A 26,424-nucleotide genomic window follows, 5' to 3' on the forward strand; every position below is an offset into this window, starting at 1 on the left:
AGGACTCATTAATGGGAAGGTTTCATAAAGAAGGCAGTATCTAAATTGGACTGTCAATGAGGATAAGGATCTTAATGGGCTAGGATGTGGGATGGAGAGGAAGTAGCACTCAAGATCGAGGGAAAAGCCTGGAAACTGTAGAGGCAAGAAAATGAAAGCTTGTTTAAGAGGAGGTTGGGACACCGAGTGCCATAGGGAAGTGAGTCTGCATGGGACTGGGAAAGCCTTTAAAGGTTCTTCTAAGTAAGGGGTCTGCACTTTGCTAGGAAGATCATTCTAGGGTGAAGAGTAGATTGTAGAGGGGGAGAGGTGAGAAATGGAAACTACTCTAGATATCACTATAATTATTCATTTCTTACATCAAATCTTCTCAAAATGTTTTAAAATAAACTGCATTAAGAATCATCACTCTATTCTCTGTTTAAATAAATCTCTAAAACACAAGTACTAACTGGCAATTTCATGTGGTTTCTTAGGTAGGAGGGGTCTATATTTATTTTTCAGCTTTTTGAAATATTCCACAGATGGTTCCTCTAAATAGAGAGACTAGATAATTTATCACTAATGAGTTAAAAATCCCCCTCTTAAAAAATGGGCAGGCCTTCTGGGGTCATCTTTTGATGTGCCATATCATGTGTCCTGAATGATTTTACCCAGGGGAACTAATTTATCAAAAGCTTAAGACTGCAAATGTTAAAAGATTTACAGAGCTGTACGTTAGTGTAAAAAGCAGAATGCGGTATTTAGCAAACATGAGTCACAGGCTGCAAAGTAGGTTCATGACAGGGAGACACTGATGAATGGGATTAGATCTAATTGAGGTTTGGTACAAAATGATGGCAAGGATTTTTCTTTTGCTAGCACTCATGTTAATATGTACGTGAGCAAGTATTTTGGGAAACTATGCTAAATTAAAATTAGTTGGCAAAGTTCTAAAGTGAAATCAAATATTAATATATGCATTTCAATAAACACTTCTAGGCTACAAATGATTGATACAATTACTGTACTAATCATAAATCTGGATTCTTCTTAACAGCCTTGTGACTCATGGAATTCGCAGATGCAAATGTACAGGTGAATGAATTTTAACTATTTAAAAGACATATAACCTTAAGGTACTAGTGAATTAACCAAACTAATAAATATTTTATAATGTATTCATAAGACACTATTGTGGTTACTGTAGTAATTAATGCCTACAGAGATAATATCAGCTATTTACGAATATCACAAAGAGAGAATACATTTTAAGAACTGTTATAGTCCTTTAAATTAATCCAGCACTCTGAGTACTAAATCAACCATAACCTTTTGAAACCTGTCTCCGTGGGAAATAGCAGATACCATGTTTTCCTCTCAGTCTCATTTTCCTAGTATTCATGCTTATGTAAGATGGGAAAAAAGAAAAAGACAATGCAAAGAACCTTTTAATTTATAGTAATATTTACAGTTACAGGTGAATAACTGAACAATGCCTGTGTACAAGGAGACTAAGGGCCAAACAAAATGTATTTAGGGCTTCAAAAAAGACTTTCATTGTCTATTGGCACTGATTAAATTTTGTTGCCAAATGGGAAGATATATGAAAGATTTAGTTTATAAGCATTTTGCTGCTTCACATTTATTATATGAGGAATTAGTATAGAGATCTTTTTTATAAAATGAAACGTCTTTGTATTCAAGTAATTACAGGGGAAACAAACTTACATAAGAACCCTATATTCAATCAGAATATCTGTACTATAAGAAACTGGTTCTACTAGTATCTCTTATTGTACTCTAAGATAAAATCACTGACATGGGGTGCAAAATTTAAGAAAAGGAAAGGTTAGAGACAGAAATATTACTAAATGTGAGTTTCCAGATGGATAATGAGGAAATCTTGACTTTTCATTTAATGTCAGAAATTTTATCAGTTCCATAATTAAACCCTGCTGCCGGCATCCCCACCCTGCATGGCACTCAGTGAGTGCTTTCTCTGTTTTCCAGACCCAAAATAGGTGCATGTTTTACCCCAAGTCAACAGACACGTAGTTTGCAGGCAAAGATTTTAAGTCAAATAAATATCTATCCCAAAATTAAGTACTGACATTGGTAAAGTATTAAAATTAACAAAATTAAAAAAGTTAATTTCTTCTTGAATAAGAAGTAATATAGGCTTATTAATATAAGAAAAGTAAAATTAGTCCATATAACAAAAATATAAAAACTAAGGATATCTTTAATTAACAAATGTATAAGACATATATGAAGAAAATTCTAAAATTTTGCTGAGGAACATACAAGAGGGTATGCATATGGAGAGGCAAACTATTCTAGAGTGAGAAGATTTGACAGTAGGAAAATGTGAAGACAAAATTAATTTACAAATTTTTAAAAAGATTTTACTTCCTTGGAATCAGAAAAAAATGATTCTGACAGACATTTCTTAGTCAGGGACACTTTAGAAACAAAGAATAAAAAAGGGGGACCAGCACTGCTACATGTCAAAAAATACTATAAACTATTAGTTTTTAAAATAATAGTTACTAGCTCTAGGATAGACAAATAGGCAAAAGAATAAGATAAAAATCCAATAAACAGAATTACCTATGACTACTTAACTGTATGTAAATTAATGGTGCCATAAGGATAGACTGTCAATATATTATACAAGAATGAGTAGCTCTTGGGAAAAAAATTAAGTTAGAGTCTTGCCTGTTACCTTACGTCAAAATAAATTTGGAGTAAATGGAAGCAAAAATTAAAAAACTTATGGGTGAAGAGACCTTTTGAGGAATAATTCCGAAGGCAGGGGGAGAAAAAAACAAATGAAGCTATTTTATTAGATAAAAGTTTAAAATTTCAGTATTAAAAAGGACATCTCAAACAAAGTTAGCAGTAAATGATAAACTTGAAGAATATACTTGCAACATGTATCTTACAAGAAAGAGTTAATATCCTTTGATGATCTCATCTAGTCCTATGGCTTTAAATATCATCTAAATGTTAACAATTCTCAAATTTATCTTTCAGTTCAGGCTTCTAAACTCCAGATTCTTATATCCAACTGCTTACATGATATCTCCACTTGGATGTATCTTAGACAAATTTAAAATGCTCCAAATTGAACTCCTAATCTTCTGTCACCTCTACCCTATAGACCTGCTCCACCATCTCTTTTAAAGTGACTGAATTCTTTCAGTTGCAGAGTTCAGAAATCTTAGTCAACTTTGCCCTTTCTTTCTCTCACACCCCAAATCCAATTTGTCAGGAAATCCTGCTGGCTCTACCTTCAAAATATATTAGAATCTGACCACTTCTCACCAACTCCACTGCTACCAACCTGGTCGAGCTACCACCATCTTTTACTTGGGTTACTGAAGTGGTGTCTTAAGTTTCAACCCTTGCCATATGACAATCTATTCTCAACACACAAACCAGAGGGATCTTATAAAAACATGACTAAGATATGTTACTTCTCTGCTTAGATCATGCCATAGTTCTGTTTAGTTCAGAGTAAAAGCCTATGTCCTTATAATGACCTACAAGGCTCTACATGATCTGCCTTTGTACTTTGATGTATCCTTACCATCAGATAAGTGCCTGGCACACAGTAAAATTTCAATAAATATTACTGAATGAATGAATAAATATCCATATCTTAAGCTCTTGTAAATAAGTAACAATTTTTGCTATACATGACTATGTGAAAAAAAAAATGTTCAAATGATGGCTAGGTCATTCACAGAAAATATATCCTTAAATAGATGGAAAAAAATGCACTCAAGTATACTAGTAAACAAAGGAAAAATGGAAAGAAGATAATATTTATGACTATTAAAGTGGCAAAGAATCAATAAGTAATTAGCAAAGACAAAAGAGGGAGAGAGAACCCCAGATTTAAAAGGATTTAATAGATACATCCCAACCAATGACAAAGTATGGCCCTTGTCTGGACACTGATATGAAAAAGCTATAAAAAGAAATCATTTTACGGGACAATGGAGGAAATTTGAACACTGGCGGCATTAGTTATGAAAAGGGCATTGTGTTTTCTTTTAGAGACACTAAGATGTAAATGGAAGAAATGATATGTTGCCTGAATTTTCCTTCAAAATAATCCAGTGTAGATATAGATGGGGTGGAGGAAAGAGGATGGGGTTCTCAAGACTAGCCATGAGATAATTTTTAAAGTTAGGTGATAGGTACAGTATATGAGGCTCATTATAGTTTTCTTTTTATTTCTATGTGTGTTTGAAAATGATTTTCTAAAAATTAAAAATTGCAAATATTTTAACACCAACAGCTGGTGAAGCTAAAAGGAGAAAGGAGCTCATTTTCTTTTCTTATTTTTATTTTTTTTTAATCTTAAAAAGTATTTATTGATATCTCTCTGTAAGTGAATCAAGTGGGGGTGTAAAGCGGCATAAACACAGCTTTGAAAATCAGCTAAATGCCATTATAAAAATAAATTACAAAAAAAACCCCAAAAAACAAAGACAGTGAAAGAGAGAGAAATTCTTACAAAATTCGTTCAGGGGCTGTGATGCAACCTGGATTGACCACATCTAGACCCACAGCTGGATGAGACATAAGGCTGGACACTCTTGGGGCTGAGAGGATTGGTGAGGTTGGGTGAGCAAATGCAGACCCTTTAAAGTAATACTGTGTGGTACCCATTCCATGGGTCCCAAATCTCCAGGTTCAGGGGAATCTTCCTACAGCTAAAACATGCATGGGAAACCCAGAGGATGGTACACCGTGTGATCGGGAAAGGTTTCTAAAACGCACCTCATCTATTCATCTCCTGGTGCTCGGGTTCGCCATTCCAGCCGCTTTACTAACAATCTCCCCGCTTGGAGAATCAAGGAGCTCATTTTCTTACACTGTTCATGGGAGTTAAAATTGGTACAACCATAAGGAAGAGGGAGAAGTTACTTAGCAGTATATATTAGAAACTTTTAAAGAAGTGCACATTTCTTGAGCCAGAAATTCCACTTCTAGGAATTTATCATAGGGGTAATCAGGCATGAGCACCAGGATAAATGTAAATATTTGCTCACTACAATATTATTTATAATAATGAAAATTTATTAAACAACCTAAATTCCTAACAACAGAGTACAGATTATATCAATTATAGTTAATCTCATCAGATTTTTAAAAACACAGTGTGTGTGTTTTAAATACAAAGAATGTAGATGATCTAGTAAATACTTTTTAAAGCACCAGAAATAAAATATTCAAACCCCACAGCATTTAGTAATTTTGAAATTTAACAACAAAACCACTTGACATTACAGGAGTATAGGAAAAAAGTCAGTGGCACATGTATAAGCTTAAGATGAATGAGACACATTTGACTCATGTTTTGCTTGAGTTGAATTTTACTTCTAAAATTTGTTAAGACTACTACTATTTATTGATACATTTTAGCAATATATGCTATTTGGCTATTGCTTCATGTCTTTAGAAATGCAAGCGTAAATTTCACTATTTATACTTTTTAAAATGAACTACTTCAATATTCTAAGACTAAGAAAAATAAACATTTATAAATGGACTCACTTTATACCCCTTCCCTGTTATTCATCTTTGACTCTCTCTTCATAATGAATATAACATACATAATTCATGGAATGAACATGACATACTAAGCAAATAGTTAATCTATAAAATCACTTGAATATTAAAATAATAAAGTAAGAACAAAACATAATAAAAACAAAACTCGCCTTCTGATACATTTTCAGAAGAAAGTTCATGATTATAAAAGGTAACATGACCTCAATAGTCTTTCCTTTTGAATATGTTGTGAAAAAGAATTCAGAACCAAATAAATGTTTTGTTTTACTGTTGACAAGTATAGTCTATGCAATTACACTGTAAGTGAAATACAGATTTTTAAATAAGGGATAATGATCATCACGTAGCAGGTGGTCAGTATTTCTTAATCTTGGTGTTAAAACTCTATTTCCTCTCCAACATCTTGAATGCATTATAAATAAAGAATCAAGGCCCCAAGGTATGAGAGAATCTGAAAAAAATCTTAAGTTTTCCTTCTAATGATCTCAACGAGGTCACTTCTGATGAAGATAACACTTTATTAAGAGAAAAAGAATATACATATAACCCCAACTTGCCTGTCATCTTAATGTAAAGATATAGTATAGGAAACCTAATAATAAGAGACCTAGGTAATTCAGAGCAACCTCTCTACTGAAGGCAAGTAAAAAATCTGGACAAAATATAAAAAACACAGGCTTGAAGGCACAGGAGAGCTAACAAGATTGTGAAGAATTATAGGCAGGTATCAGGAGGAAGTTGAAGGCTCAGGAAAGTAATCTCTGCATTTACAGCTATTTTCCCCTCAAGGTTATTTGCTGATGCTGGAGGTGGCAGAACAGCTTAGTAACATTGTTGAGAGCTCTGTAGGACTGGGATGCAGGAACCGGAATTTAGTGCCTACTAAAGGGAGTTCTTCCTAAACCCTCCCCAATTTTGAGTTGGGGCACAGCTAAACTCCACAGGGTAAACTAGGAGTAGGCAGGCCCTCGCAGAAGCTGAAGTTCAGTTTCAAATTATCTCAGTCTCTAAAACTGGACTGAAACGATTTTAGACTGCTAATGCCAAAAGGAGCCTGGAATAAGCAAATATTAACCCTCTCTGAGGAAGACATTGTTATCAGAAGCCTCAAAGGGTTTCTACAAACGATTCTGCAAATACATGTGGGATGCACAAAAATTAGCATGCATTCAAGGAAATGCACGTGAAAGAAATCCAGCAGAAAGAGAACAGAAACAGACGCAGTGGGTTCTAGGCTTGGGAATTCTCAGGCACAGACTTCACCCACCGTATTCAGTGAGAATTTCTGCAAAGAAATGGAAACTATAAAAAAAGAATCAAATGGAAATTCTAGAATTGAAATATAACTGAGATAGGGAACTTGATGGATTTAAGAACCATTTGACACAGCTGAAAAGAGAAACTACAGAATATGTGAAAAGAAATTTCCAGGAAGAGAAAAAACAATGAAAAGCAGAAGAGAGTAAAAGGCATAGGTAACACAATAAGAAGGTACTATGTAATATAACTGGAGTCTCAGAAGTAGAGAATAAAAGTGGCAGAAGCAATATTTGAAGATATAATGGTTAAGAACTTTACAAAACTGCTGAAAAATAATGCAGACACAAATTCAGAGAGTCCTGTGAACCCAAATAAGAGAGGTAGAAATAAAATTACATTTAGGCACAATATAGCAAAACTACTAGGACCCAAAGACAAAGAGAAAACATTTTAGGAAGCCAGAAGTCAGATTATATTCAAAGGAGCAACACTTAGAATGAAAGCTGGCTACAAAAGCAACAACAAAAACCAGGAGATAATGAAATGATATCTTTAAAGTGCTAAAATAAAAGAACACCAAACTGGAATTCTATACCCAGCTAAACAGTCTTCAAGAAAATAAGTAAGATACATACATCTTCAGAAGTAATTGAGGTTATGAAATTTAAGATAGGGAGATTATTATAGATTACCTGATGGGCTCAATCTAATCATATGAGTGCTTAAAAACAAAAACTTTCTCTAACTGTAGGCAGAAGAGATAAGGCAGAAGGGAAGGTAAGAGAGATCTGAAGCATGAGAATGACTTGACCTGCCTTTGTTGGCTAGGAGATGAAGTGAGGAAGAGGGCCACATGCTAGGGAATAGGGGTGACCTCTAAAAACTGAGTGCCTGCACAATGCCAGGTACTTTAGCAAGTTTGGACTTGCTCTGAATTCAAGCTGCCTGGCCAATAGCCAACAAGAAAACCGGGACCTCAGCCCTACAGCCACACAGAACTGAATTCTGCAAACAACCAGCATGAGCTTAGAAGCACGTTCTCCCCTAGAATCTCCAGATAGGAGACTCAACTAGCTGACACCTTGATTTTAGCCTGTGATACTCGAGGCAGAGTAACCAACTGAGCCTGCTGGACTTCCAATCTACAGAACTCTGATATAATAAATCAGTGTTATTTTAAGTTGATATGTTTGTGTTAATTTTTGAGCATTGCAATAGAAGACTGATAAAAATGGAAAAATCCACAGTAAAAGATGAAATTTTTAATAGTTCACCTCAGTATATGATAGAACATGAATTAAAAAATAAGTCAGTAAGAACAAGATTTGAAGAACACAACCAATTTGACCTGACTTAATATATTCTTTAAAAGCATAATTGAAACATTTACACCAACTCTATGCTGGGCTTTAAAGAAGTCTCCACAAACTTCAAAGAATTAAAATCACTAAAAATAAGAGTTGCAAATTTAAAAAGAATATACATTAATTTAGTGTTGCTGTTATTACTTTGGGTTAAGGTAAAGATGAGACATAAACAAATGTAAAATCTCATAAACATTTGTATAAGAAAATTTTTGGAGAGTTTGACAGATCATTTTAATTAAAAAAAAAAATTATTTGTCCTCTGACCCAGCAAATTAGTTCCTAGGCAACTGGTACACATGCAGACATGGGAATACAGTAGTTTCCCCTTATCCACAGGGGGAAACATTCCAAGACTACCAGTGGATACCTGAAACTGCAGATAGCACTGAACCATATATTTACTATGGTTTTTTTTTTTTTTTTTGCCTATACATATCTACCTAAGGTAAAGTGTAATTTATAAATTAGGCACAGTAAGAGATTAACAACAATAATTAATAATAAAATAGAACAATTCTAACAATATACTGTAATAAAAGTTTGTAACTGTGGACTCACTCTCTCAAAATATCTTATTGCACAAATTTAATGCCTTTTCCATCTGAACTAAGCACTTACCATGCATTGTGACCATAACTTTTGCAATTTGAGGTCCAAGAGCAAAACTAACATGAATTTCTTCTTCCTTCTTCATGACTTCATGGATAGAATATTCATTCTTCTCATAAATTTTAGCAACCACAGCATGTGATTTATTTTTCTTTCCTTATTAAGTCTAGAATTTTCACTTAAAAGGAAGCTCTTTATGGCTTCTCTATGGCAAACCCAAATTGCTAGCATCACTACTCTTGCACTTTGGGGCCATTATTAAGTAAAATAAGGGTTACTTAAACACAAGCACTGCAATACTGTGACAGTCGATCTGATAACCAAGATGGCTACTAAATGACAAATGGGAAGAATATGATGGACAAAGAGATGATTCACATCCTGGGCAGGACAGAGTAGGGCAGCATGAGATTTTATCATGATACTCAGAACGGAGTGCAATTTAAAACTTATAAAGTTTTTATTTCTGAAATTTTCCATTTAACATTTTTGGACCTCAGCTTACTGCAAGTAACTGAAATGGTGGAAAGTGAAACTGCAGATAAGGGAGGACTACTGTATATGGGCATGCTCTCTGACATGCACTGTTCACCAACAGAACAATGGTTAAGTAAATGATGGTACATCAATTCTCACAACTATTAAAAAAATGCTAGATTCTTTATGTATGTACCCTAAAACCGTTCATAATAAACTAAACAAATAAAAACAGTTGTAGTTTAATATATATACAATATGCTGGCATTCATGTGAAATATAACAAAAAGTTAATGAGTTAATTATCTAATACGAATATTATACACACACTGTAATGATAACCAAACTGCTAATAGGCATTTATCTCTAAGATAGCACAGAAGATTGAGGTTCTGGGAAAAGTTGAAGAGGGCACTCTACTGCTATAGAATCTGAATATTTTAAAACCAAGATTATATGTTAGTTTTTCAATTAAAATATCCCATGCACACTTTTATGAGAGCAGAGACATCAAGTGATCTGCCAACAGAAAAACAGTAAATTCTACACTGTTAGTTGATCTTAAGAACATACAAGATTGTTATGTATTACAGAATATAATATTCTTAATTGTAATCTTCAGTCTTTAATAGAGGTTAAGTTTTAAAGAAGGGTAGAAGTAAAATTATCTTATCAAAAAAAGGTAAAATAAAATAACTTTACTGCTAGAATTATTTAGAACATCAAGCATACTTACTCTTATACCTTTGAAAGATACGGGTTAATTGAAGTGATTCTGAAGTTAATTCTCCCATTTTCACAAAATAGCAAACCTACTAAAAAATTAACTGTTCTGTTGACTGATATTATAACAGAGGCTACTCCTTAGAAATAATGTTTATTTACTTAATGAAATAAAAGCTGTACTTACAACAAGGAGAAGACTGAACTGGTCCAAGTTGTGGAAAGGTCATAAGAATAGAAACCCCTGGTAGATCATTTTGCTTTGCATGTTCAGTAGTTTGGTCAGCCCAAACCACCACTTTCTTCCTCTCTACCAAATGTTCAATTTCTTTGAAGTCAGACTCAAAAGTAGCATTTAACAGGCCAGATTCTTTTAATGCACAATACTGTTTTCTTAGGGCTGGAAGTAAAGCATTCAATACTCTGCATACAGAAGGTGACAAGAAAAGAGAGATAAATACTAAATTTTAAATACATTATTATGGTTCTATGTAACATCCAAAGTAATAGCAGATGATTAAAATGGTTCCCTGTACATATTTTCCTTTAGAATATTTCAATCAAATACCTCAAATATTCTTAATACATTAAGTATAGATTGGAAAGAATGTTGGATGGGAATTACAAGCACCAGGCTGTAGTCTCAGCGAGTCTTCACTTGCTTCTATATGACCTTGGATAAGGCACTACCTGAGGTTTCTCCTCTATAATGTGGGGTACAACTGGACAGCCACTACTTTCAATAGGAGATTGTTTTCAGAACTATGCAAAGTATAATGTGATTTACAAATCAAAAATAGTGTTGTTATTGTTATTAAATACTATGAGATTGAAATGAAATATTAATACACTGTCAAACGATGACGCTCAACTTAGGTATATAAGATTTAAAAAATAACAAATGAACAAAAGTCAACTTTCCTTGAAGTTAGCTCTTCATGAGCTAAAGCAATAGCTTTCAAAGCCATTCAAAGGAAAAACTGTGGAAAAGTATGGTGGGTACAGGAAAATGATGGGGCATTGGATTCTTGGCTCTGATTCAAAATCTCGCCTATTGCTGTCAATCAGAGCAGTACTAAATGCATCTTTTTATGTATTAGACCTCCATGAAGAGTGTTCACTGAAGAAATGCCAGAACTAAAAAGTTATAAGTGGTTCCTAACTTTTATATCAACGAAGACATCAAACAACATGAATAATCTTGAAATGACTTAGTCCTGGTGTTCTAGCTGACTCATAACATCCAGAAGAATAGAACCATCTGAAGTAGGAATAGGGCAGTGGGAAAAGAATAGGCACTAATTTTAACACTTAAGGAAATAACTGCTTTATTATCTAAGAATCTTAAATATTTAGATAGCAGTACAAATAAATAGTCTGTGACATTTTTCTTTTTAGTGATAGTGGGGAGTACGCCATTTAAGCCAAGTAGGTAACAACTGTAGGGAAAAGTCATTAATCAGAAAGTCAATAAAAACAATTATTTACAACTGCTTTCCTTTTGGAAAGTCTAGAATTTTGATTCACCCTGCTAGGCACAGGGCGCCTATTCAACCAGCTCCCAATAAAAATCCAGGACACTAAGTGTCAGCCTAAGGAGATTCCAAAGTAGACATCATTTCACATGGGTCATTACAACTTTTTTCTGGAGAACTTAAGCATAACTGTGTGGGTCCACTGGATGAGGACACTTGAAAGCTTACAACTAACTGGTTTCCTTTGTTCTTTGCCCCATTCACCTTTGCCTTTTGCTGATTTTGTTTTGTATGCTTTTACTCTAATAAATCATAACTATGAAGTCAACTATACAAAGGGTTCTGTGAGTCATCCTAGTAAATTATCAAACATGGAGGTGGTCTCAGGGACCCAGGACATACGTTATTTATGTATTTATGTGTGCATGTATGTATGTTTGTATTTATGCATTCATTCATTTATTTTTAAGTTTTTGGACTCGATATTGGTATACATTGCAAAATGATCATCACAATAAGTCTAATTAACATCTGTCACAGAATTCTTTTTCTTCTGATGAGAACTTTTAAGATCTACTTTCTTGGCAACTTTCAAATATGCAGTACAGTATTATTAACCATAGTTGCCATGCTGTACATTACATCTCCATGATTTACTTAATAACTGGAAGTTTGTACTTTGTGACTCCCTTGACCAATTCCCCATCCCTGCCCCCAACACCCCACCACGAACCTGTATAATCTGTTCTCTGTATCTATAAACTTGGGTTTTGTTTTTGTTTTTTGTAGCAATGAACACAGGTGTGCTTTATTTTTTGTGTTAGTGTTTTCATTTTCTTTGGATAAATACCCAGAAGTGGAACTGCTGTATTATATGACAGTTGTTTTTACCTGCCTATGTTTTCTACTCAGGGTTTTATGGTTTCAGATCTTACATACAAGTTTTTAATCCATTTTGGGTTAATACAATTTTGTGTATGGTGTAAGATATTCTTTGGCTTGTTGCTGTGCACTTTTCCCAGTACCATTTATTGAAGAGACTATCCATTCCCTATTGTATATTCTTGGTACCTTTGTTGTAAATTAATTGACCATATGTGCATGGGATTATTTCTGGGCTCTCTATTCTGTTCCATTGATCTATGTGTCTGTTTTTGTGCCAGTACTATACTGTTTTGATTACTATTGCTTTGTAGTATAGTTTTAAATTGGGAGTGTGGTCCCTCACACTTTGTCTTTCTCAAGAATGCTTTGGTTATTTGGAGTCTTTTGTGGTTTCACACAAATTTTAGAATTGTTTGTTCTAGTTCTGTGAAAAATGCCATTGAGTATTGATAGGGATTGTTCTAAATCTGTAGATTGCTTTGGGTAGTATGGATATTGTAACAATACTAATTCTTCCGATCCATAAGCATGGAATATATTTCCATTTATTTGTGTCTTCTTCAATTTCTTTCATGAATGTCTTATAGTTTTCAGTGTACAGGTCTTTCCCCTCTTTGGTTAAATTTATTCCTAGGTATTTTATTCTTTTTGGTGCAATTGTAAATGGAATTGTTTTCTCAATTTCCTTTTTGATAGTTTGTTATTAGTGTATAGAAACACAACAGATTTCTGTATATTGATTTTTGTATCCTGCAACTTTACTGAATTTGTTTATTCTAATAGTTTTTTGGTTGTGTCTTCAGAGTTTTCTGTATATAATATCATGTCACTGGCAAAAGTGACAGTTTTACTCCTTCCTTTTGAATTTAGATGCCTTTTATTTCTTTTTCTTGTCTGACTGTTGTGGCTGGGACTTCTAATACTATGTTTTTTTTTTTTAAGTCAATTTTTATTGGGGTATAGTTGATTTACAATGTTGTGTTAGTTTCTGCTGTACAGCAAAGTGAATGAGTTATACATATACATATATCCATTCTTTTTTAGATTCTTTTCCCATGTAAGTCATTACAGGGTACTGAGTAGAGTTCCCTGTGATATACAGTAGGTTCTTATTAGTTATCTATTTTATATATAGTAGTGTTAGTAGTGTGTACATGTTGAATAAAAGTGGCAAGAGTGGGCATCTTTGTCTTCTTCCTGATCTTAGAGGAAAAGCTTTTCAGCTTTTCACCACTGAGTATGATGTTAGCTGTTGGCATGTCATATATGGTCTTTATTATGTTGAGGTATGTTCCCTCTATAATCACTTTGTTGCAAATTTAATCACAAATGGATATTAAATTTTGTCACATGCTTTTTCTGCATCTATTGAGATGATCACATGATGCCTTATCCTTCATTTTGTTATCACACTGATTGATCTGAAGATGCTGAACCATCCTTGCATCTCTGGAATAAACCCCACTTAATTGTGGTGTATGATCCTTTTAAAGTATTGTATTGGTCAATTTGGTTTGCTAATATTTTGTTGAGGATTTTTGCATCTATGTTCATCAGGGATATTGGCCTGAAATTTTCTTCTCTTGTTCTACCCGTGTCTGGCTTTGGTGTCAGGGTAATGCTAGCCTATAAATGAGTTTGGAAGTGTTCCCTCCTCTTCTATTTTTTAATTGGAAGAGTTTGAGAAGAACTGGTATTAACTTTTCTTTGAATGTTTGATAGAATTAACCAGTAAAGCCATCTGGTCCTGAACTTTTGCTTGTAGGAAGGTTTTTAAGTACTAATTCAATCTCCTTACTAGTAATTGGTCTGTTCAGATTTCTTATTTCTTCATGATTCAGTCTTGGTAGGTTGTATATTTCTAGCAATTTATCCATTTCTAGGTTGTCCAATTTGTCGCTATATAATTGTAGTAGTCTCTAAGGATCCTTTGTATTTGTGTAGTATCAGTTGTAACATCTCCACTTTCACTTCTGATTTTATTTATCTGAGCCTTCTCTCTTTTTTTCTCCATGAGTCTAGATAAAGGTTTGTCAATTTTATCTTTTCAAAGAAGTAGCTCTTGGTTTCATTGATCTTTTCTATTGTATTTTAGTCTCCATTTCACTTATTTCTGCTCCAGTCTGTGCTATTTCCTTCCTACTACTAACTTTGGGCTTTATTCTTGTTTTTCTGTTTGTCTATTTTTTGATTTTGCTTTTGATTTCTTCTTTGATGAACTGGTTGTTCAGTAGCATGTTGTTTAATCACTTATTTATAAATTTTCCAGTTTTCTTTTTGGAATCATTTCTAGTTTTATACCACTGTGGTCAGAAAATATGCTTAATATGATTTCAGTCTTCTTAGATCTGTTAAGACTTATTTTGTGGCCTAAGATATGATCTGTCCTGGAGAATGTCACATGTGCAGTTAAGAAGAATGTATATTCAGTGGCTTTTGTATGGAATGTTCTGTATATATCTGTAAAGTTTGTCTAGTGTAACATGTTATTTAAGGAAGATGTTTCCTTATTGATTTTCTGTCTGGATGACCCATCCATTGATGTGAGTGGGGTATTAAAGTCCCTTATTCTTACTGTATTGCTGTCTATTTCTCATTATGTCTGTTAATATTTGCTTTATATATTTAGGTTCTCCTATGTCGGGTGCATAAATATTTACAAATGTTATATCCTCTTGTTGGATTGACCTCCTTTATCATTATGTAATGCCGATCTCTGTCTCTTATTACAGTCTTTGTTTTAAAACCTATTTTGTCTGATATAAGTATGGCTACCCCGGCTTTCTTTTGGTTTCCATTTGCATGGGATACCTTTTTCCATCCCTTAACTTTCAGTCTGTGAATTGTCTTTATGTCTGAAATGAGTCTCTCGTAGGCAGCATATAGATGGGGCTTGTTTTTATATCCATTCAGCCACTCTGTCTTTCGATTGGAGCATTTAGTACATTTACATGTAAAGTAATTATTAACAGGTATGTACTCACTGCCATTTTATTAATTCTTTTTTGGCTGTTTGGTAGTTCCTCTGCTCCTTTCTTCTCTTGTTCTCTTCCTTTTTGGTTTGATGACTGTCTTTAGTGGCATGCTTAATTCCTTTCTTATTATCTTTTGTGTATCTACTATAGGTTTTTGCTTGGAAGTTTCCATGAGGCTTACATATAACAACATATTTATAACAGTCTATTTAAAGCTGGTAGCCACTTAAGTTCGAATGCATTCTGAAGGTCTACGTTTTCATCCCCCACCACATTTTATGTTTTTGACGTTATATTTTATATCTTTTTATCTTGTGTATTCCTTAAGGAATTATTGTAGTTAGTTATTTTTACTACTTTTTTCTTTTAACCTTCATACTAGCTTTATAAGTGACTGATGAACTCCTTTAGCTCTTGCTTGTCTGGAAAACTCTTTTATTTCTTCTTCAATTCTGAATGATAACTTTGCCAGGTAGTCTTCTTGGTTGAAAATTTTTTTCTTTAAGCACTCTGAATATATACTAAATCTTTTTTTTTGTTTGTTTCTACTCTATAAGCTCAGGCTAAGACAGTTCATCACATCCATTATTTTTTGTTATTTAATACTTTTAAAATTGTTATAAGGAAAGTATGATAATTTAACATATAAGAAAACTAAGGGTTAGTGAGGCAAAATAATTTATGCAAGGTTATAGTGCTCATATAAACTAGAATTCAAGACCGACTCTAAAACTCATACTCTTTCTACTATATTGTATTGCCTCTGTAATGCTTTGGTTCACCAATTTTCAAAGTTAGAAATCTTTTTGCCCATTTTGAGGCAAAAATGTATCTTAAATATATTAATCTATTTGTATGGTATATCAAATACAGTATGGTCAAAATAAATTAATCTTTCTTTGATAACTTTAACTCTTGCAGGTGGTGTGAGTACAAGTAAATGAATGTTCAATGTCTGCTCTAGGTATAAATATAGAAAGTATGGGGAGAACAGGGTGAGCTTCTATCCACAGGATAATATTTCCCTAAAGTTTTTCCTTCCCTTTTTCTTCTTCTTTTAAAAAATAACTATGCTAATATAATTTCCTTTAAATCAAAAGTATGAAAAATTAATTACCAGTTATTTGAGAACACTAGAATAACTCCAGTAGAATTTTAGATTGGCAGAAAGCCCTTAGAGAAATAAATTTCTCATTTTTACAGAGCATGAAAGTGACACCTAAGGAGTTGACTGACATATCCAAGGTAATAAAAATAAAGATCAAGTTATACTTTTGTACTATTACGTTTCAAAAATTAAAAGGTGTTACTACTGAGTTAGTAGAGAGAGCATGAAAGAGCTACTATAGCATCACTTAAAACTTGGGACATGATGTTAAAAAATATACACTTTTAATAACTTCATTTTAATGACAGCAAAAAATCATTCTGGAATTATGAATGCTTAAAAACTGTCTACTTAAAAATTCAGTTGGTATTAATAGTAGTAGTTTCTAGGAGGGGACAAGGATGGCTAGAGGACAGGTAGAAGACAGACTCTTTTTCACTGTAGAGGCATCTTTGAAATTTTGTATTACATGACATATATTACATAAAAATAATAAATTAAAAAATGTTTTCAAAACTATAAAGCACTATAAAAAATTAGTTAGAGGAGAAGAACAACATCCTTTATACTTTCTCGGTGTTTTCTAACTCTGCATGATTTCTGATGTTGGCAGACACTTAAAAAAAAATATGTACCTTGTACTGGATAAAATTAAATTTTCTGGCAATGGAAAACTAAACTTCTATGCTACAGGTTCCTTAGGTCTATAGTATTAAAACTTTTAGAACAGGTAAATCCATGTACTTACGCCTCCGTCTGCCTGTGTTGCTGTTCTTGAAGACAAGCTAGATCCATCATATGTTTAATTTGTGCTTTCAAATCTTTGTTCTGGAGGTGCAAATGGTGGCAATGAAGTTCTTTATTGAGTTCCTGGGGAAAACAATACAAACTATAACTCAGATTCATTTAAAAATGTTAAAATTAAATCAATTTTAATAAAACTTATTTTATATTGGTGTCAATAGTTTTAATTCTTAAAAATACGAAGTGGTATGTTTAGGAACAATTTGAAAAACAAGTGTTCTGGTACAGGTGGTCTATGACTTAAAAGTTTCAAATTTCCTCAGAAACTGAACATCAGGAACTCAGAATAAATTTTACTATAGTGACAGTTTCTTGGTCTATCCAACTTGTTCATAATACTTTGAAAGTACATGAATATGACCCGTTTTTGCTTAAATGTCACTTCTTCAGGGAGGCTTTCCCTAAGCTTTACATTTAAAGATGGACATTCTCCACCCCTGATAGTTTCTGCCATAGCACTGATTAGTAACAATTCCATTTATTTATTTGTTCATAGATTCTCCATATTAGAATGTAAGGTACACCACCAAGACAGGGGCTATGTCAATACAATAAAAGTTTCATACAATAAAAATCTCTTGGGGAATTCCCTGGCAGTCCAGTGGTTAGGGCTCCATGCTTCCACAGCAGGGGGCATAGGTTTGATCCCTGGTTGGGGAGTTAAGATCCCACATGCCGTGAGGTGTGGCCAAAAAAAAAAAAAAAAAAAAAATTCTTACCTTCACCCAGTCTTGGTATAAGCTTCATTCTAGGCCAAAAGTGTAAAAAAGTTTTTGTAGGCTTCCTTTATGTGCATATGCCCAAATGTTCTCTAATCTACCACCTAAAATTACTTATCTTTTCTCAAATCTACTAAACCTTAAGTATGGAAAACGTCAGCTAAGTGGATACACTAAAGTATGAATGGTAATAATCCAGTAGCATTCTCAGAATCTTAAATTGGAAAAATTTTAGTTAATAAAATAAAACGGAGTGAAATATTTTGGACATTGGAAGGGGCTGAGACAAAAATCCTATAAGCAGGGGAGCTGTGCCTAGAAACTTCCTACAGATAATTCCCATAATCCATTTTAGGTTTTCAATACTCCTTCCCAACCCGAAGTTGGCCACTGATTCTCTGTAAGCTTAAAGTTACTTTTTTCTTTTTCTTTTTTTGTAATACTTCCTAAGCCAGTGGTGGGCACGATGACAGGGAAACAATGTAATTCTATGTGTCTGAGATATAGTAAAGTTGGGGGGTGTTTATTCACATGATTCATAATTATATTTCAAGAAATACAGCAAGTATTTTAGAGCAAACTCTCTTTAGGGAGTCAGGATGATACGGTTAGAGCACTGGCCTATGAATCAGGTGATTTTAGAGATGGCTCAACTATGACACAAATGCTACCTGGAGCCCAAAATATGGTCTTTATGGAGATCAGTTTACTTGACTAAAATTTAAGAGCTTGCCTAGATGATCTCTTTAGTCTTTTCCAGTCAAAAAATTCAACGACCCTAACAGTATGAACATGTTTGTCAAATATTCCACCTTTTCTCTTAAAAAAAAAAACAAAACCCTTCTTTATTTACTCCCTCTGTTAATCTTATTGTTTTATCTTCTTGCACCACTCTTAAAGAGACAAGCCTTGATTGTATAATTATTTTAGTCAATAATAGTTCTTGGCTAGTATGTTGTTTTTGAAAAACCAAGTTTACAATTTGAATCTTTTTCTTGTTTTGATACACTAATGACTGAATCGGATTGGAAGCTCATAGCCTATAATGAGAGCTACGGGGAGGTTAGTAATAGCTGAAGTAAGAATATAATGAGAGGTAATATATAAAACGTGAAAGGTCTTCAGGTGCCATGCCAGACCTGGGAAATCATAATAGAGTTTACATTAGGGAGAAAGTACTGAAGAGTGATATGATCAGAGTTACCTTTTAGAAAGCTCATTTTGCTTGCAGTAGAGAGAATGAATTGCAGTAGAATATGAATGGAAGCATAAAGGTCAAATGTAGCAGTCCAATAATGGGGGCTGGGAGTCTGAATTAGGGTAGTGGCACGGGAGATACAGAGAAGTGGATAAATTTGAGAGGTTAAGAGGTAGATAATGCAGGAGGGTATAGCAAAAAGGGCAGTAATTTGAAAGTCGCAGTACTGGATCTCTGTCCAGAGTTGTACAACTGTGGATAAATTTTTTCACAAAGTTATGTCTCAGTTTGCTTATGTAAGAAATAATGGCTTATACGTAGATAACTGTTTCAGCTGTGAAAATATCCACAGCAAAAAAAAAATTGAGGGTGGGATTAGGGTGATGGGAATGGAAACAGTTTTAATTTTTTCGAATTATTCATAATAAAATGCATTAAAAAACAAGAATTTAAAAATCAATTCCAGATTCATATTCAGGTGTGAAAAGTCCTGCTTAAAAGAGTTATAGAAGACAGATTATTAGAAAAATTAGATTTGACCATGGTGAAAAAATTTAAATTTATTGAAAATAACCTGAACAATATTAACTTTATAAATGCTACTAAGTAGCCAAAAAAAAAAAGCAATAATAATACTACTAAAAAGAATACTGTGCCATTTTAAAAATTGGGAGCTTAAGATAAATATGGGAAAACAAAGGCAAACTAGTAAATATCTACAATTGATTTTTTTGCTTCTTTTAATATTAAAAAGTTCTTAAGTACTCCTCTAGTTGAAGTTGGGCTATATTTTAGACTGTTGTTACACAAATGTACTAGATTGTAAGTATAATGTAAATTAAGCAAGGCTATTGAGAGATGAAAATAACATTTTAAAATGTATATCTATATATATTAATTCTTTTTATGAATATAATGCCACTTGAACTGTACACCTAAAACTGGTAAATTTTATGTTATATTTTACCATATGCCAAAAATATTTTTTAGACCCTTCATGAGAAAGTTTTTGCTGACTAGAATGGCTAAATATTCTATTAGAACATCATGGCCGTAAGTAATAGTAAAGAAAACTAACCAAAATACTTGTTATTTTATGTCATTTTGACAATGATCGTCTTGAGAATAAGACTGCTTTAGATATACATAGTCTCTAACAAATAAGTGAAACATGACAAATATAAGTGAAACAAACCAAAAACTACTATAAACATCCAACATCTGCTACCTTTTCAAGAGCAGCAGCTCTTGTGCACCGAGTGAAAAACACTCGTTTGGCCAGGCTATCAGCTGTTTTCTCTGAAATCATATCCAGACCGTGGCTTGGGGACCCTGACAGGTACTTTGATGGAGGCTGCTGCATTCTATGATGAGCCTCTACAGCTTTAGATTCTCAGATCAAGCATGGAATTTCAGATGTTACCGTTTGAAAGTCTACTTAATCCCTATTATAGTTTACTGATTAATCATTGTTTTTTTTGCTTATTCCTTTTAAGTCATGTAAATATGTCCATTATGTAATCTTAAGAGGAATATGGCATTTTAAAATAAGTGTGCTTTAGTTTTCTTCTAGAGCAGATATTCTTAATGTTGTATTAATGGAAAAAATGACCAAAAAAAAAAAAAAAAGTAAAATTGTATGAATGTGATCCCCCCTCAATCATCCATCTAGGAGAAGATCTATATATAGCTCTTTAATCAGATTCTCAAAGGCATCTATGACCCAAAAAGGTCAGAAACACTGTTCTGGAGGAAAAATAGCAAACGTATTTTATAATACAGCTAATGCTGCTGTGTTCCTTTTGTGCACACCTTTCTTTGGCTATTGATGTCTATGATGTTGTGGCTTAGAATATCAAACTATTATTTATCAACCACTCATTATGTATTAAGTGGTGCTAGGCCTTTGCATACAGCATTTTATTTAAGTTCATAATGCCTTAAATATATTTTAAAGATGAGAAGTTAAGACAGTGAAGTTAAACAACTTGCCCAAAGTTATATGGTTAGTGTTAGAGTTAGTATTCAACACAACTATCAAATAATGGAATTACCAACCATTTCAACTCCAGCGTCTATCCTCTTTCCAATGTTTACATTCTCGCTATAGGGAATATTCTAAAGTGCTCTGTCAGTTAAGTTAAGTTATAAAATCTCATTAAAGTATGCTTTGTACTACATTTAATTCCCAATCTACTGAACTAACTGGCTGGCATACTTTCATCAAGATATTGTGAAGACTTCTAGGATTGCTGAGTGTCGATTAAACTGTTGGTTGGCCCTCCATGAATTTCCACACTAAAGAACTATTCAGTCTCTATTTATCTTTGGCTGTCTTCTTAGGAAACAAGGTATCTGCTGCTCACTGCTCCAATTTTACTACCTTGAACTGTCATCATTCACTACTCCTGCTAGTCTCCTCTCCCTTCAGTCTGAGCTTCAGCGTTAAAAGGATGGACATTTATATCAATTTCCCTAGTCATGATGCATTGGCTAATATCTTTAAATTATAACAAAAAATTGATATCTTTGAATATTAACAATCACTAGCTGCATTCATTTGTACTGAATATTATATACTCCATTTCACCTGTATTTATTTTCAGTTTAATGCTTTTCTAGAAATTTTAAGATTTCAGAGCTGATACATAATATAGACTTTCAGAAGAGCGTCATCAAATTAAAGACTTAGATACTCTTCCTTTAAAAAAAGAGTATAAAAAAGTTGTTCTTTTAAAGTATTAGGTATTTAGAGATCAAAATTAGTTACTTTGTAGCAGTTTGTTTGCTAGCCGCTTATTCCATATTAATTTTCCCCTTCTTTCTTATTAAGAGAACTCTAATTTTGTTCAGGATGATAATATGTCCAGCAAAACACTCACCCTTCCAGATTCCCCTGTACCTAGGGATAGCCACGTGACAATTCTAGTCAATTCAGATATGTCTGTTAGGTATTTCTGGAAAAGTTTTTGCTTTCCCAATACAGATATCTCTCTTCCCTTTCTTTCATTCCTCTTCTTCTGGCCTAAGTGTGAACTCAAGACTAAAGATGGAATAGTGTTATCACAACTATGAAAAGAAAAGTATAATGATGACACTGAAGACATTTGGGAGGTACTGTATTAGGAATGAACTGCATACTTCTGTAGCTTACTATTGTTAAGGGAGAAAACTATCTGTAACATTGTAGCTGAACACAATTATGATCTGATTCAGCCATTAACCATCATTACCCATTGCTACTCTTTATAAATATAAACTTTTGCCATTCTAGGTGGAATATCTTCAGTTTAGTACATAAACATAAATGCATACAGCTTTCAAATTGGCTTTCTTTAGCTATAATACAAATAATGCTGACCACATTTAAAACTATTTTTGCACAAAATATCAAGTATTAAAACAAACTTAAATTACCTACATGATGAAACCTCAAGTACAGTCTGAAATAGAATTACTTCATTCTAACTTAAGAGCTCCTCATAAAAGGATGCAATCACTCAAGAATAACATTTAAAAGTAACTTTACTCTTCTGAAAGTACAAGAAAGGCAAATCTAGTAGGTAATCAGGGAGGCAGAAGGTATATTCAGTTAAAAACAGTAAAATGAGTCAAATCTCCGGGAGATGGACCAAAAGTTGTCTTATGAAAGATATTTACTCAACAACAAAGACAATGGGTTTAAGGAGCTCAGTTCTTAGAAAATAAATCTGAATACATAAACACATATGTACCTTTGGAATATGACCATTTTGACCTAAGAGTCCCATTTCAGTTTCCACACGATGGAGCCAATTAGTATTCTCATCAAATTGCTTCAGTTCCTCTTCCCTTTTCTTCTCCAGGTAGCAGCGGCGAGTTTTCAACATTGCGAGTCTATGATCTCTTTTGCAAGTGGCCTGAAAAATAATGCATTTAATAGTCAAACTTTTATGATACGTGATGTATGTGATATTAGTACAGTAGTATATTTCCTTTTAAGTGTGTTATTGTTGTCTATTAAATTAGGCTATACTTTTGTACTTAAAGCTATTTCCCCTTTGAAATCTCACAATACTACTGCTTGCAGGAAAACAGGAAATTGAGTTGTGAGTCATTTTTATAAAATTACATGTTGAGAGTTTATGACTTCAAGAAATACAATGGCCAAATTGAAGACTATCACTTTTTTTTTTTTTTTTTTTTTGCCAAAATACATTCCTTTAAATGTTGCATTTGAAAAGTTCATGTGAGGTCTGATAAATCCCATGATTTCCTTACTCAAAACAAAGCAGATACATGTCCTGCTCTTGTCTTTCCTTCAGTTTGAAAGATGCGAAGAAGTAAAGTATTCTATTGTTATGGTTTTGTCTACAAGGCCTTTAGATTGGCTGTTGCCAATGAAAGAAAATAGAGCTTATATCCAGGTGTCATAAACATCTGATCTCGCCTGATGGTTGGTTCAGGAAACATAATGGATAGTCCAAATATTTTTGGTGTTTTACCTACACATGAATTGAGATCAAAACTGGCCTTCTGGTTTTTTACTCCAAGGGTCTTGCACACTATCATGGGCACTGTGGGCCAGAACAGCTTGACCTCTTTGGAGTATTTGCCAAAAGACACTAAACTCAATAATCAACAGATATGATAGCTGGACCTGAGACAACAGATCCCCAAAGATTAGAACAAGCACTTGCAGCTGGTTTTGGAAGTAGGGATGAACACATCCTATGAAAAAAAATGAAAAATGAAAAAAAAATGAAAAAAGGAGCAGGAACTACATTTGAACGTGATTAAAGACCTACTCTCTTTAGGAGATTACATTCTACTTCCTTATTATCTTTTATAAAAGGTAAGTTGACATTTTGAGGAAAAGCCAGCCATTAAAGAAATTTGCAGAAATAGGTAATAATGTCACTCTTCTCACTACCTCTTTCTGTTTTAGAAAATAATTAGTTATTTTTCATTAAAGTGTTACGTTGTCACGCAATGGGTAATCGATTGTTCTTAAGTTAGCTAATACATAATGTATTTTTGTAAATTTCAGTTTAAATTTCTAATAGAATATTGGTAGATGAAATCTGCATAAACAAAAGCTCTTTGGGGTCCTAAATATTTTATTTTAAAGCAGAAAGGGGTCCTGAAACCTGAAAAGTTCAGAGCCACTGGTATCCAACAGAAGGTAGTATATGTGGCTTCTTGACTTTCTTCTGCTATTTAGCAGGTGTGAAAACTTAGGCAAGTCAATCTCAGTGGCTCTTCAGTCACCTCATCTGAAAAATGAACATAAAAATATTGTACCTGCCTGAAGGAAGGCAGTTAGATCAAACCACCTTTATTTTCCTTTAATGTTTACAAATGTTGTAGGTACTCTTAGAAACCAGGGCAGGACATGATCTGCGGGTCTGATGGCAGTCAATATTTAATACCAAAAGATCCTGACTAAAAATCCCAGAGGGTATTTTTTTTTGAGTTTGTACTTCTAATGTTCATCAACAGTATACTCTATGATGGTTCTCCATGGGGACATTTTCCATCAGGGTAATTCTTATTGAATTACTGTTCTGAAATAAATACCAAGTAAGTGTTTGGAAATAAATTCTAAAATTATGTATGTTAAACCCTGACATTAAAGTAAATTGTTTCCCATTAAAGTTTCAAAAAAGCTTTACATATTTTATTAACAAAATCTCCAGAATACCACAAAAGGTCTTGAGCGAGAATAAGCATGAAATTCTAAAATTTAGGTATTACTATTGCTTTGTGCAAAAGAACTGACCGTTAACATGGTAAACTGATTATTTCACTGAAAATAATTTGTGTATTATCTTTATATGGCTATAAAATTACCCCAGAACTTCACTTTAATACTACTCTCAGAGTCCATACTCAAGAACCATTTATAGCTTAATCAGTGAGATTCTTTCAGCAATTATGAGAGTAAACCTCTTTGGAGAGGGTCCAAGACAGATATAAAATTCCGTGACCTAGCAAGCAGTTTAGTAAAACTATAGTTTGACACTTCTGTGAGAACAAACTCAGCCTCTAGATGTCTTTCTATGTTTTTCAATAGTTTACAACCAATAAACTTAAGAGGCTTTATTCTCATTGCTTAGGTAAGTCTCATTAGCTATTAGACTTAGCTATTCTTAGTCTCATAAGAATAGCTATAAAAATTGGAACATGGATTGAAATGACCAAAAGTGAGATATAAGAAAAGGCAAGTGGGTTGAAAAAAGCAGAATAAAGATGAAACAGAAAAAAATTAAAGAAACCAGCCAAAGCCATTTCTTTACTCTATGTCTTAATGTTTCTAAGCATGCACATTCACAATTCAATGGGGTAGGTAAAACAGGGTAAAATAACCATGATTTAAATTAGCTTGGGATTAAATAGACCAAACTTACTAATTGTACTAATATTCTAATGTTCAAAAAATGGCAATCTGATTCTAAGCTCTGATAATACACTACTCATTTGCTTCAAAGATTGCCTTTTGACTACACAAATAGACCATATAATTGTTGGCAACCAAAGCTTCCACAATTTGGCCTTTTATTCTATCCGGAATTGACTAATTCCCAATATGGCAAAATATGTCTTATATCATGTGCCATTTCCAATCTATTTATAGTGGTTAACTCTGGCAACTTCAGATTCCGAGAAAAAGAGTGCTGTAATCAATCAACGATATCTGCTATGGGTAAAGCAGTGGGAATTGGCAGGAAGTGTTGAGTATAGTTATGTACTTCCACATACACTGACCTACAAATATGCTGTGCTCTGGTCAAACTGGTGTCCTCATTTGAATACACTATTCCTTTTATTCTTTTCCCACTAATATTCTCATGCAATGCCCAGTATAAATCTCATCTCTCCACTAGGAAGCCTTTCTCCACCACAACAACTGGAAGCCACTGTTTTCTCCTTTGAATGGCTATAGCACTTAAAGTACTTATAGTATAGCAGAATGATTAAAAGTGCAGACTGAGGCCAGACATCCAGAGTTTAATATTGGTTCAACCACATTAATTAGGTGTATAACTCTAGACAGCTTACTTGAATTCTCAGTATCTCTGTTGCTCACAAATGGTGATAATACAGGATCTACCTCATAGGCTTGTTATAAATACTAAATGAATTAACCCATGCAAAGGACTTTGAAAAGTGTCTGGCACATAGTTAATGCTCAATAATATTAGCTGTTTTTATTATTGCACTACTCCTTACATCACAATCATACAGTGCTGTGTCATTTTTATATCATTTTA

At 33.4% G+C, this 26,424-nt stretch overlaps 1 protein-coding gene across 1 annotated transcript in view; it reads right to left on the reverse strand.

Moving 5' to 3' along the window:
• The window catches only part of KIF18A (kinesin family member 18A), a 78,146-nt gene that overhangs the window by 22,675 nt on the left and 29,047 nt on the right, over positions 1 to 26,424 (reverse strand). Inside the window, exons 11-13 of the mRNA XM_068555113.1 lie at positions 22,906 to 23,070; positions 17,199 to 17,320; positions 10,195 to 10,430 (exon numbers count right to left, since the gene is read on the reverse strand). Of these exons, the coding sequence (XP_068411214.1) occupies positions 10,195 to 10,430; positions 17,199 to 17,320; positions 22,906 to 23,070 (523 nt within the window). The remainder of the gene's footprint in view (positions 1 to 10,194; positions 10,431 to 17,198; positions 17,321 to 22,905; positions 23,071 to 26,424) is intronic.

Source organism: Eschrichtius robustus, chromosome 11 (assembly GCF_028021215.1).
Source record: "Eschrichtius robustus isolate mEscRob2 chromosome 11, mEscRob2.pri, whole genome shotgun sequence".
NCBI lineage: Eukaryota > Metazoa > Chordata > Mammalia > Artiodactyla > Eschrichtiidae > Eschrichtius > Eschrichtius robustus.